At 30.6% G+C, this 14,660-nt stretch overlaps 1 protein-coding gene across 1 annotated transcript in view; it reads right to left on the bottom strand.

Annotated features, from left to right (window-relative positions):
- lt (vacuolar protein sorting-associated protein light) overlaps positions 1-14,660 on the bottom strand; it is a 108,677-nt gene that overhangs the window by 24,473 nt on the left and 69,544 nt on the right. The window contains exons 13-16 of the mRNA XM_075366554.1: positions 14,215-14,413; positions 11,901-12,041; positions 4,340-4,476; positions 428-527 (exon numbers count right to left, since the gene is read on the bottom strand). Coding sequence (XP_075222669.1) covers positions 428-527; positions 4,340-4,476; positions 11,901-12,041; positions 14,215-14,413 — 577 coding nt within the window. The remainder of the gene's footprint in view (positions 1-427; positions 528-4,339; positions 4,477-11,900; positions 12,042-14,214; positions 14,414-14,660) is intronic.

Below are 14,660 nucleotides of genomic sequence, written 5' to 3'. Positions count from 1 at the left end.
TGGTTACCTTGAATTATTAATGTCAGAAAATCTTGCCAAGTGATATATGACATGAAAGCCCATTACAAAAGCTTTAGAATGACAGAAAACTGAGCTCTCTAGCTGTTATAGGAGCTGAGAAAACTAATTTTTTGTAATTACCTGAACTTTGCTTTTGCCAATTTTTTCACTTTTTAACAGGGTCCTACACAAAAAAACTGAGACTGAAAAAAATTTTTTTTGCATCACTTTATACATAAGATTAATCCCGTGAAATTGATGAAGATAGAGTTGTGAAGTTAGTTGATTTGACATGAAATGAACCATCCACTATAATTAGTCAGATCAACTAGGATGTTATATAAATTAGAATGCCTTAATAAAACATGGAGAAGCTAAATATACTGAATAAATAATAAATACAACAATAAAGTATGAATATTAATACCATCAATGCAAGTACCACGTTGCTGCATCAGCACTAATCTTTCATGAAGATTGAAGTAATCAGATACTAAGATTTTTTTACAACCTTCTTGAACTGAAACCTGTAACATAAAAATGAATCATTGAATACCATGATTTATTTACTTTTTATTTATTTATTGTGAAATAGTTTCTACAAGTAACAGTCTATATATAACATAAATCTTTTAGGATATAAAAATCAGCATCTTAACTACATTATTAGTCATCTTATAGTCAGCGATATTCTATAAAAACTACAAACACACTTTAAGTAACAATTACCCCAGAGATAAAGCTTTAAACTATACTATAACATTAGCTAGTGAAAATTATCAAGATTATAATACTCAGCTTCTTCTAGCTGACTCCAGCAAAGTCTTATCTATCCAATATGAGTCCCCATACTGTTTTTATCAAATATTTTACACTGAACAAATATGGATCATTCACAGAATTAATTTAGAAATTTTATTCTTAAGTAGATCAACATAATCACAGCTATTTAAAACAATGAATGGAATAAATATCATTGCAGCTGCAACTATATTAATATTATCTTCTTTAAGATAATATTACTATATTAATATTATCTTTTTTAAGTAGCATATTTATTTAAATAAACCCTGCCACTGCATAAGACTTGCAGGCTTGTTTTAAAATTAATAGGAAAGAAAAAAAATTGTTTCATTCTATGTATTTTGTTACAGAATAAAGAACTACTAATGAGACATAATAGTATTAACCCATAATGTACAAGATGGTGTCATATCTGACATGTGCTTCACTATTTTTGCTCTACCAAAATGCCATCACATCATAATAAGCTTGTACCTTTCCTTATACTCTACCTCTAGAGGCAGAGGCAGACATTATAATGAAATTCATCTTTCTTTAAGTGCTGTATCTGTTTTTTTTTTATTTATAATCTTTCATAGTTACAGTAGTATGTGATACTGGCTTGTAAAATAATATTTTTTTTTTTGTAAATACCATTTTTGTTTTGTGTTTTGTTTGTGAGCTTTTTTCCTATTTTTGAATCAGTGTTTTTTTGAAATGGAAAAGCAATTTGTGTTGATGGAAGACAATTTAAGGGAATTTAGCTCTTAAGGGAAAGGAAGAATAAGAACTTGGTGAGAATACAGATTTTTCATGTAGTAAATGTGAGGATGATATGATGTTGAATGACAATAATGTGAATCATATTTTCAATGCCAATGATAATCTTCAGGTGAAAACATGCTAATTACTCTAATTAAAAAATAAATCCATGCTAATTTTAAGATTGCTATTTCTAAATATGTGAGTGGACATTTCAAATGTAAAATTTAATGATACACTGTTTTTAATCAAATATATACATAATTTATTCAGTAATAATTATTCAATCATTATAATGATTCAATAAGATCCATATCCTGAAATTTTGAATATGAAGTCATGAAAAACGCTGCAAGGCATATGTAAATGAATACAGTATTTTTACTTTAAAAAAATTAATTTATATCTTTCTGTCCACTAAAAAGAGTACACTAAATAATCTGCATTTATATTTGTTTGACTGGCTGTTTAGACTAACTGCTGGTTCATCTGATCACAATGAAACATTTTTCACAATCATTAATATTTTATCTCATAAATATGAACTGAAGATGAGTTTAATTTGGCCAGAGTTTACAGGTGCAAAAGGTGATGGTAGTGGTGGTTGTGGTGATGACCATGAAAAAAAAAGAAAAAAAAAGATGACAATGACACCACAATATAATAATAGTCGTGGATACTTTTTTTTCTAAAATATGCATTTTAAAAAGGAATTAAAATTTATGTTTGCTCTTTCCATCAAAAACCAACTCTATTGTATTTATACAGCAATTTTTGTATTTATATCCAAAACGCTTTTACATTTCCTATTTTAATTTCACGTTTCCAAGATACATTCAGAACTCAATTTTCTCTTTAAATATAATGTCTTGGCTAATCTAAGACAAGTAGGATACCCTTCTCAGTTATACAGCTCATTTACAATATTGTATTGATTGAATTCAAGTATTCCAATGAATCATTGCTTATAAGACTTGAAATAAAGGCATGAAAAATTATTATGCTGATTTTAATACGTTCACTAATACTCTAATGAATTTTCTGCTTTCATGAACAGTAGGCTCAGAAAAACATTATTACCAGTTTGATTTATATTAATCAACCAATAAATAAGTATGTAACAAAAGAAAAATCAACTGTGGAGATAAAACAAAAATTAAAATAAAACAAAATGTAGTCTTTTATTGTTGAAAGTGAAAACAACTGCATTTATTTTCAATCGAAAGAGTAAATAAGTCAATATTTTGTAGATATGCAGTTTTTCCAAGAGAGGAGTAATACAGCTAGTTTTTTTGTTTTTCTTTTTAAACCTCCGGGACCACCGTTAGGTATTGCTTCAGAGGATGGGAAGAATGACAATTTTTGTAGCATGTGAAAATGCCATGCCTAACTGGGATTTGAACCTGGAACCTCTGGATGAAAGGCTAAGATGCTACCACTCACGCCATGAAGGCCGGCACATACTGCTAGTTGGACAGAAATAACTATACCATTATTTGATATGCATGCTTGAATATTTCCTGTATAACAAAGATGTTATACATAAGTAATACAATAAAAACTATTCTAGCAGATAAGAGATACTGTGAATGTGTTAATACTCACAGTCATTATCACCATTAACAGAATGTGGAAATTTCTTAAGACAAATAAACTAGGGTAATTCAGTATACTTTTTAAGCATGGTTGAAGTGCAGATCATCCCCTCACCCAATTTAAAGTCAGATTATCTTCCTAACCTGCTTCCTTAATGTTCCAACATATACGCCAGAATACATATTTTTATGAATACACATTGTTAAAATCAACCTTTCCATACAAAATCATGCCAATTGTAATGTACAGAATGTTATTCAAATCCTGAATGACAAGTCAGAAATCAGCAGATTCCATAAATTGAAACGTTCTGATATTTAATGTGCAGGTGTATAGTATTCTGCTAATGAATGAAGAGCAAGTGAAACATTAATAATGACATAATGACAACTGCCCAGGTGAACTTATGCCAACTGCCAGGTAACATTATTTGTCACACAAGACTAGAAGTATACAGTTAACCATAATGTCTTGATAGAGAGACACATAACTTTCAATGAATAGCATGTTTTCCCAAATGTTTCTCAATCTTCATGAAATTATATCTGAACATCTGCGATATAACAAAATTTACACACAATGGGTTTCACAGCAGCTGATAGAGCATTAGCCAGTTGGTTAAATGGACTGGCAATAAAAGTCTATTAAACAGGATTTGAAGCTTGTAAACAGATACAATAAATGCTTAAATGTAGGAGGTGATTGTATAAAGAAATACATTTAGATACTATGAAATTGAATAATAGAGTGTTTTCTTAACTTTTTTACTGTTATGCAATCTATTTTTTTTATTATCCTTGTAAATGAATACCATTTTGGAAACAATAAAATGAAATTGAATAAATTAATTGATAAGAGTTAAAAAAATATCCCCAAAACCATCAGTATTTATAATGTTAGACCTATCTAATATCATACTTCTCCCAAATGTTTATCTACTAGTGAAATTAAATATGAAATGGTTCTCAACCCAAAAACCGAACGTAAATTCCTATTTTACATAAAAAATTTTAAAATAGTCATCATAGTTTTTTGAACAAAGATATAAATTTTACTTTTTATAAATGAAAACACAAAATAAATATAAATAAATGAAAATGTATGAACTCAAATTATAGTTTGATTGTAATTTATAAAAAAAAAAAATTGTCTTGAAAAGAAACTCATTCTTTATTATTATTTCAATCATAAACATTACCTGTAAATTGTAGTCTTGCATCATTTTAACTAATGAATTCTTCAGCCCAGGGATTTTCAAACTACCATCTATCCTTTGAATGAGAATTCTTGGATCAATATAAGTTCCAATCCTTTGTAGCAGGAATGTAATGAAGTCTGGAAAAATATATTTGAAATTTCTAATGCTTTATAATAATAGCATTTATACAGAGTGATATTTATGTATGGAAATATCTTTACACTGTATATCTGAGAGGTATGTTTTTGTCCACATCTTGGATCCGTCATTTTCTATCAAACTTAATTTCTTAAAATAGGAAGGTGGATATGACAATGATTTTGATTTAATTTTACAAGAAAACAATGGTGAAATCTGTTTTTCTGTTAAAGCCTTCATTATCAAGTTATGAGCATTCAAGTTGCAATGACAGAAAAATCGTGTTAATAAAATGAGCTAAAACGCGCTGCATGAACAATTTCATTGCATTTTACATTCATAATGCATACAAACTTTAAACAAGAGTTATAATACTGATAATAATAAACAATAACTAATAATTAAAAACACAACAAATTAAACAGCTGTATCAATTGAAATTATTTTCTAAATAAAAATTAACTTCCAGTGTTAATATCAGCTGATATTTGTTACTAATAAGAAATGAAACAAATCAGCTGGAAATACTTACTACAAATTTAGTTGAGTAAATCAACTATTAATTTAAAACATTAGAGTTTGTTATTACAAACTTTGTAACTTATTAACTCCTTATTTCATCTTTTTACTTCAACATACTTGTAATGGTAAAATTGGATAGTACTAAAAATAATTAAGTTGTAGGTCTAATAGTTCAAATCTGTTTAGTTTTATTAAGTATTAAATCTTTAAAAAACAATGCCTTCTTTAAGTGAAACTGAAAGAATAACTCTGTTGATTATGTACAGATATAGTGTCACAGTTCAGCCTTTATAAAAGAAATGTGATTTATTTAATAACAGATTTCCAGAGAACCAATAAGTAAATAGATTGTGATCACAACAGTACAGTGATTTGAAGAAAGCAGTACTGTAAAAAATCATCCACACACCAGTAGACCAAAAACTGTCACAACTGATGCAAAGTCATTAGATGTATTGCAGACCTTTGTTGAAGACCTTCATTTATCAATTCAGAAAGCTGTTGTCCAACATGACATCAGTTTTTTCGGTTCAAAAATTCTTAAAACAAATAAATTCTACCCTTATAAGCTACACCTGGTGCAAGAACTTTCAGAACATGATTTTGACTGCCGAGTTGAGTATTGTGATACTATAATGCAAAAATTAAATAAATTTTTCTAATTCAATATTTACTGATGAAGCAATTTTATGTTTAATGGCCATTTGAATAAGCAAAACTGTCAATACTGGAGTGATAATAATCCCAGATGGATGTTGGAAGCTCATACACAGCAACCTCCGAAAATGAATGTTTGGGTGGGAATTGTTGGTCATTGTACTGTTAGGCCTTTTATTTTAAATACCAATCTTACAGGAGATGCTTACTGGAACTTGTCAGCCAATAGGATTTCACCAAAGAAGAAGTGCACAAGAAGAAGAGGTACTTTTTAGCATGTGCGGTGGTGTGCCACAAGGCTCAGTGGTTGGTCCATTTTTATGGGTCCTGGCCTTTGATGGAGTCCTCCAGCAGACATACCCTGAAGGGGTTCAGCTTTTGGCTTACACTGACGACTTGGCAGTACTCATTCAGGCCAAAACAATTGATGAGATAAAGGATAAGGCAAATTCAGCACTTGAAATAGTCGGTAGATGGCTGCATTCAAGAGGACTACAGCTCTCGGTGGATAAGTGCAAATATATCAAATTTACTGGTAGAAGGGTGTTGGAACCAGTGGATGTATATATAGAAGATAATAACATTGCTGAAGTTCAGGTATTGAGATACTTGGGAGTTACTCTGCAAAGAAATTGTCGTTTCACTGAACATGTATTGAAAGTCTGTCATAGCGCAGAGAAAACGATTAAAAGCTTGAACGTTATTATGTCAAAGCACAGAGCTCCTAGGGTATCGAAAAGGAGACTACTTGCGACAACCGTAGTCTCATCGATTTTGTATGCGGTTCCTGCATGGTGGCCTGCTATGACTATTAACAGGAACAAGGACAGATTAAAAAAGATACACACGAGGGTATTGCTTGGAGTAGCATCCGCTTACAGAACGGTCTCGTATGAGGCCCTCTGTGTGCTTTCTGGTGTGCCCCCTATTGATCTCATTGCTAGACACAGGGTTAAGAGGTTTTTAGGACGTGTGGATAATGAAGTCAGACAAGATATTAATAATATATGGCAGGAAAGATGGCTGCAGGCTGGGGTAACCAGATGGACCAGATCCTTGATTCCTGATATAGTTAGATGGACAGGCAGACGCCACGGAGAAATAGATTACCACGTCACACAGTTTTTAACTGGCCATGGGTGCTTTAATGAATACCTCCACAAAGTTGGCAAAAGAGATCAACCTACGTGCATGTATTGTAACGAACGTGACGATGTAGAGCATACTTTCCTCAATTACCAAAAATGGCAAATGCTAAGACACAATGCTGGTATTGACGGAAAGACTCCGAGAGAGATAATAGATCATATGCTCAGTAGGGTAGAGAATTGGAGAAAGGTTGTAGAGTTCATAAGGTCAGTCCTTAAACAAAAAAATTATAGATGAAAGGAATATGGGATTGTAGTTTGGGTGGACAGCCTCAGCGGTGAGAGCCAGCATGCTGAGGTGTGCTGGTTTCGATGAGCCGCTGAGGACTCCTTGGGTTGACTGTTAGGTTTTCTTAACTAAGTTAAAAAAGGGAAAAAAAAATCTCAAAAGAGCCAACCGGTAGGCCTGACCTGCCATGCCGGTATATAGTCGGTAGGTGGGGAGGGCCTATTAGAGTAACGGACACTCCCTTGGGTGGCGTAATACCATCAAGTCGGTCTGGCCCAGGGGAGTAGAATTAAATAATAACTTATGGTTTCAGAGAGATGTGACACCACCTCATTATTTTCTAAGGGCACGGCAAATTTTAAATGAACAATTTCTAAATCGCTGGATAGGTGATAGAGGCTGATAGAATGGCCTGTCACGTACCCAGACTGGTCTCCTCTGGATTACTTTTTTTGGGAGTACCTGAAATATTCACAAAACAAAACAAAACTTGCAGACACTGACAAATTGAAAAGAAGAAGAACTGATGAATCTGCTTGTGTACTACCAGACATGATACAACAAGTTATAAAAAAATATTACTTGAGATTAGCTCACTGCCAAACTGTAGAGGGGAAGCATTCTGGACATTTATTGTAGAATGGTATGCTTTCAAAATTTATTTCATTAGTAATTTAAAATTGAAAACATTTACTTAAAATTTTAAAATAAATGCTGTAATATTAAAAGTAAATCATATCAGTTTATACAGACATTTAATTTGTTGTTTGTTAATTATTAGTTATTATTTATTATTATCAATATTATAGCCCTGTTTAATGTTCATTATTTAAACATTATGAATGTAAAGTGTAATAAAATTGTTCATGCAGTGCGTTTTACCTCATTTACCGTTACCAAGATTTTTCTGTCATTGCAACTTTGAATGCTTATAACTTGATAACAAAGGCATTAACAGAAAAACTGGTTTCACAGTTATTTTTCTTGTAAAATTTTAAATTGAAATCATGTGTCATATGTCCACCTTCCAATTTAAAAAAATTAAGTTTGATTCAATATGACAGATCCAAGATGGCAAAAAAAAATTAAAAACCCACCATAATGCAGATTTTTTTTAACTATGTACAACCTCATTTCTTTCTCCCTCCAAATACCTCTCAAATATGCAGTATAAAGCTGTTTCCAAACTTAATCATCATCCGGTATACATCAGTTAACAATATGCATTAATTTAATCAATGCTAATTTTTGTGGTTTTATAAGCTACTATACTTTAAAAAAAGCCGACAACACAGTTGTAGGACTTTCCTGTCATGCGGCTAAAGCTGTGTTCTGGGAAGATGCTACAACTGTGGTTGTTTCTGATGCGTAGCTTACTCACACATGCACACACAACTTAAAATATTTATCATTTTATTTGAATGCAATATTTTTTTTCATTTATTTAATTCAATGATTCTAACTAAAGCGCGCACATATTGTATTTAATTCGCACGGGTGTGGCAGTACTACTGGTGACAGTCAGTACTAACTAAACTAATGTAATTTCACAACTTATTTCACTTGTACGGTTGGCAGACTGATGTAGCTGCAAGGCTTAACGCACCAGGTACTGAGTCAACTGGGTGATTGAGTTCAAGACCCAGCCAAAAGTTACTTTTAAGTAATTACTTAAAAGAAAAGCGTAGAAAAGTAGTTACTTTTCTACGCTTTAAATATTATTCATTTATTTAATTCTACCACTCACCTGTGACATCACAACATAGCAAACGATGACAACAGCTGTATGTCAGTGCTACCAAACTTTGAAATATTAACTAAAGTGTAAAAAATAATTTGGTTGGCAACTCTTACGAAATTCAAATTTCCCAGTCCAAGAGGATGAGGGAAAAGGGAAATTTCCCACAGGAAAAAAGGAAATTCCGAGAAGGTGAACTGCAAAACTAGTGCTCCTTGTGGTGACAGCGGGTACTATTGATGAATTTGCATCAATAGTAAAACCAATAGTACTCCTGGCATAAATCATAATCATAAATCAAAAGTACCTCTGGCAAACTTAGCCACTAGTTTAGAGCATTTTTTATGGTCGAGTGCGATTTTGCAAAAAGTTTTTTTTTGCAAATATTGGGAACAAATGAAAATTTTTTTAATTGTTAATAAATGTGCCTAAGAAATATATGACTTGAATTAGGCAAAATCTTGAGATACTGAGCGTGACCTTTCTCTACAACCTCACCCCCTTGACTTTTTAAGTTGAAAATTTAACATCAATGCCTTGTATATAGAAGTATTCAGACAAGTTTGGTCAAAATCGGTCTAATATATTCTGGATATATTAAGAGATTTAGAGGTCATCATAGAACACACGCACACATGCATGCACACACATACATTAACATCTGGAAAACTTCCATCCACTTTTTTGGTTTTTTGGATTCCTTAGGTGTCAAAAAAACATCAAGACCCTTCTAGAGCTATAGCTCTACCTAGACGGGGAAGTAACTTAAATATTATACTGTAATTTTATAAAAACGCCTCTTTTCTTCTAATATCAGTAAATGCAATGTTTAATCGCACATTAAAAAAAAAATTAACAAAAAATTCTATGACAGCATAAATAACTTCTTTTCTTGCTGTTTTTTTAGAAGGTGTACACAGAAATTTCTATCACTGTTTTAGTAATAAATAACCAATGTTTTAATAATAATATTTTTAAAGAAATATTTTTATTACTTAAATAACAAATGTGTTCTACTTTATTAATACTTTACTTTAAACTACAGTCACATGCTGTTGCTTACTATCAGCAAGCACGACGCTAGCCAATAGGTGTCAGGGAACTTGCAGTCCACCTAAACGCCTACACATGAGTTCTTCCTACCACGACAACTGACTGTGCAACAGCCCTACCACAGCAGCTTGTACCACACATACCTCATGCAGGCAGCTTTATAAACAGCAACATGAAAATTTGAGAGCACTTTAACTCTTGGACCATCACCAGGAAAAAGTCCCCTGGCAAGTTCAACATGGCATCTTGCAATGGATGTAGATATCCTGCTGTTACAGCAGGCCTGGCCAGCCCGGCATGAAGCCTATTAGTACCAGGAGACATATTAGTGACGATGGAGTCGGATGAGCTCCACTCAGGGAAAACCACTTCAGCTACAAAGGCAGAGGACGATTGATGCTAATTCAACACTCCAAGGCTCAAAGCTCTGGGTGCCACCATTATAGCGGATGCTGTAATTGGGGACCCAACTGCTAAGAGAAAGCTCAGTCTGATTCCAACGGACGAGCCACAACTCCCCAACTACCAACCATCAAGTCAACCCACGTTGTCAGAGTCCAGCAATCAGAGTCAACAGCCCTTCTCAGGGATCCCTCATATACAAATGGTGCCACATCTCAACAAAGCAATTCAGCAACAAAATACATTTTACTTTAAAACTGGGTTTCCTTTTTGGAGGAATGAATCTAAATAACGTCTAACTCATTCCAAAATCACAATATTATTAGTGAATTAGCAAATTTTATTTTCTGTCTCTGAATTGTCACTTTCCTCTCAAATTTTATATTTAATAACACAAAAAATGAGTAGTAATAAGGCAACTGTGAAATAAAATATAACAGATAAATCAGTAACCAACTAGTAAATAGGATTATTTCCTAAAACACTGTCTATATAAAAATAAATAAGCATGAAATTATACAAAATAAAAGCCAATTTCTTATACTCTTCTGCATTACATTCTTACATATAGTCAAGCTTTTCCACCGTCCAGTCATCTTCATCCCAACCACACCCACCCTCCTCTTCAGACCTTTCAACTGTTTAGCAATAAGAATGCACAGTATAAGTCAAAAAAGTGAATATATTATATCAATTTACTATTAAAAAAAAAAAAAAAAATTTCTGTCTATTTTATAATATCACATTTTCAACTTTTTACAAATTTTTTTTTTTAAATTTGCGATTTGCGAAAAATCTTGACAAGATGGAAAAAATGAAGGTTATTTTTGGATTCAGGCCTAATAAATACTTAGGAATCAATTACCAAAAGTTAAAAAACATTCCACAACACAAATTTTGCAGGCTTGTGTAATTTGTAATTTAATAATTTTTTTAATAATTTTCAATTTTACTTTTTTGAGATTGATAAGCAGCAATTAAGAGCGATCAACAGTTTTCAAATCACGAGTTTTTGAATTCCCTACTAGAATAAGAGATTCATGTTTTCCATAAATCAAAGGGATTTATGTTTTCCAAATGCATTACAGCATCCTTTCTTAATCCTTTCTTTATTAATTTTTAGCCTTTTACAGAATCATCAGTTTATAAGAAGCTATCATGTTAAGTAGCTTCCATAACAAAATCTGGTTTTGTTGGCATTATAAATTGAATCAAATCAAATTGTTAACTTCTCAAATGAAAAAATAATTTCTCCAATTAACTTTTAATATATAAGTCTACACCTAGACTAACATAAACCATAATGGGTTTTCTACAGTTCTAACCAACCCTGGCTAACATTAACAACTAGATACTTGTCTGGCAATTTTTGTTTCAGGTTAATGCTTTTCTGCAGTATTGGGTCTGAAATCCAAGCACTAAATTCTCTTTCCACACTAAATCATAGGAATAATGATGCATCATCTGTGGATTCATTTCTTTTTTTTTATTGTTGCTCAAATTTCTAAAATATTTTTAGTTATTATTTTGAAACAAAAGTTTTCAAATTTCTTTTTCCAGTCAAATATGGTTGAAGTTTCAATGCCAAACTCTATAATAATATTATTTAATATTTATAAATCAAGACTGATGTGTTTATCAAAGTAAAGTAAAAAGTAATTAAATCACACATACCAGGTTTATCCAATGATTGATTAATAAGATCTTCCCATAAATCGGCATCATCATGCTCTTTGCAAAATACTATAGCCTGTTCTATATCATTCAGTTTCTTGATTATTAAATTAAGAGCTTCTTTTGTGTTACCAATTCTTCCTATAAAAACAAACAAATAAAACTTTCAAATTGTAAGATGTTTTAATTTAATGACAGTAATAGAAAGCTATATTAAATTCAACATAAAAAATCAAACATTTACATAAAATTAAATTATGAAACTTAAGAAATCCATGCTTAGCTGGATTGTTCTTAAACAATTGCATTATAAAGGTGTGAAATTTAATGTCTTAATCATAAATTAATTATTTAATACAAATGTATAGGAAGCCCAAACATATCAACTGCAATGTAACATGTGAAGTTTTCCCACAAAAGCAGTACATGCAGCACCAAATATAAAAATTTATCAAAAAAAATCACAAATCCTACGATTGCTATTTTATACCTATAAAGATAAATTCTCTACCTTAAAAAAGTAATATTTTTTAAAGGTACAGTGGTTGTTAAAAAATTTTTTTTAATAATTTAAACATAACAATCATTCATATTATCTTTTCTCTTCATCCAAACATTATTAGCACAGGCTGCAGAATATGAATCTTCACTTTATTCTATTTCTCCATCATTTCTCTTCCAAAAAATTTTTCAGCACAACTCTCTTTTTCATTTCAGGTCTTCATTTACGCTACCATTTCTTTCTTGATTTTCCTCTAAATCTTCTACCAATTGTATCTAAAGTAAAATGTTCTTTATCAACTCTTCCTCATGGCATTCTCTGTAGAATTGACCAGATTATCTTAGTTTATCTTAGAATTAAACAAAAATATTACACAAATATTTGGTAATTAATTAATACTTTTAATATTTTTTTTTATTTTATTCTATATTGTTTTTATTTATTAATTATTTTCAAATAATTATTTTACAAAATAGTTATTTTTATATTAATAGACTATAATTTTCTTTTTTTTAAATTTTGTATTTGTAATCCTGCTCTGATTAACTTTATCCATGGTTTCCTTAGATCCTTCCAGGCAAATGATGAAGCAGCTCCTTTTTGTTATTTGTAGAATAGCAAACCTGCCAATTCTGTTGCAATTATGTAATATACAACTATTATGATATGAATAACATTTTCAACTTTTTTTGTTTTGAATTACTTCTGTATGGATGTGAAACATGGACATAAAGAAAAAAGGTAAAAAAAGCAATGAAGGCATTTGAAATCAAGGCATGTAGAAGAAAAGAAATTTTAATGGACAAAATGAATGAAAAATAAAGAACTAATGACTATAATCAATAAAAATAAAACCTTAAAAGAATAATTTATAATTAATTCAGAATAATTTATAATAGTTAAGCTAACTTATTGGGACATATCATGGAAAGGAATGGTTGATTTAAATATTAAAGTATTTTTAAAATAATGTTTGTCACAAACATTATTAAAAGATAAAAGATATTTTCTTTTTCAATTTAACTAGTATTGTTGAAAAAATTCACAACAGATAAACTGATGAAAGTTATTTATCCTGTTAGAAAATATTTAAAGATGAAAATTAGTAGCAAATGTTCTATTTTTATGCCAAGTTAAATAAATTTTATGTATAAATTTTAAAACAGTTTTATGTACAATTTTTTAAACATTTTTTTTTTAATAATTGGCTTTTTAAAAAACACAATATAGGTAAGATAAGATTTTGATGTAGTTCAATAATTTGAATTGAATAAAATAAATTAATAGCATGTTAAGATTTTTTTTATAATTTGATAAGAAAGAAATGTCAATGCTTCTAAATAAATTATAAAATGTTTATTTTATTTTATTAGTGAAAAAAAAAGTTGTCAGGTTATATAAATAAGTTATTCCTCTGCTGGCCTCTGCTGGCCTCTGTGGCGCAAGTGGTAGCATCTTGGAGGTCTTGGTTCATCTGGAGGTCCCGGGTTCAAATTCCAGTCAGGTATGGCATTTTCACACGCTACTTATCAAAAAAAAGTTATTCCTCTAGTAATATAATTTTTAATAATTAAAATTGTTTGTTGGGATTCAGTTTTTAGTAGAGTTGTATTTTAAAGAAATAACTTTTTATAGGTAACTTTTTGGTCACAATGTTATTTTATATTAATGGCATTTTTTTTTTTAAGTCATTGATGAAAGATGTTTCAATACAAATTAAGAAGATGTTACGGAGTAGTTAGTTAATGTAAAATATACAAAATTGTTAAGACTGTATTTAGTGAAAGAGAAAATAATGAAACTTTTACTGACCCAACAAATATACCATTTCTGGATGATAACCACGCTCTTTGCAGATATTTAATGCTTCTTGTATAGGATAATGATCACTCCGTCTAAGAAGTGGCAGTAACTTTTCTCTAGCAAAATCTGCATACAATTTTACTAAGGTCCCATGATACTTTCTAGAGAGGACTTTTTTATCCCATCTTTCCTCCAAAGCATCCAAATACTGAAAGAAGTTCATACAATTCAATAACCACCAGAACTTTTAATAAACAAGAAAAAAAATCACTAAAAAACCAATGATTACCAAGAAACATTATTTATGAACTCATGTTTAGTATTTTTAAAACAATATTTGTAGTAGATATATTACTTTTTTCTATGTGACTATTTTTCTGAAAAAAAAATTGTTAACTTAACTATGGCTGAAATAAAATCATGTTAGATAAACAGATATAAGTTATTTGTTGTAA

The sequence above is a fragment of the Lycorma delicatula genome, chromosome 1, assembly GCF_047948215.1.
Source record: "Lycorma delicatula isolate Av1 chromosome 1, ASM4794821v1, whole genome shotgun sequence".
Lineage (NCBI taxonomy): Eukaryota > Metazoa > Arthropoda > Insecta > Hemiptera > Fulgoridae > Lycorma > Lycorma delicatula.
Note: the sequence above shows the minus strand (reverse complement) of the source record. Positions and strands in the feature narration are given on the sequence as shown.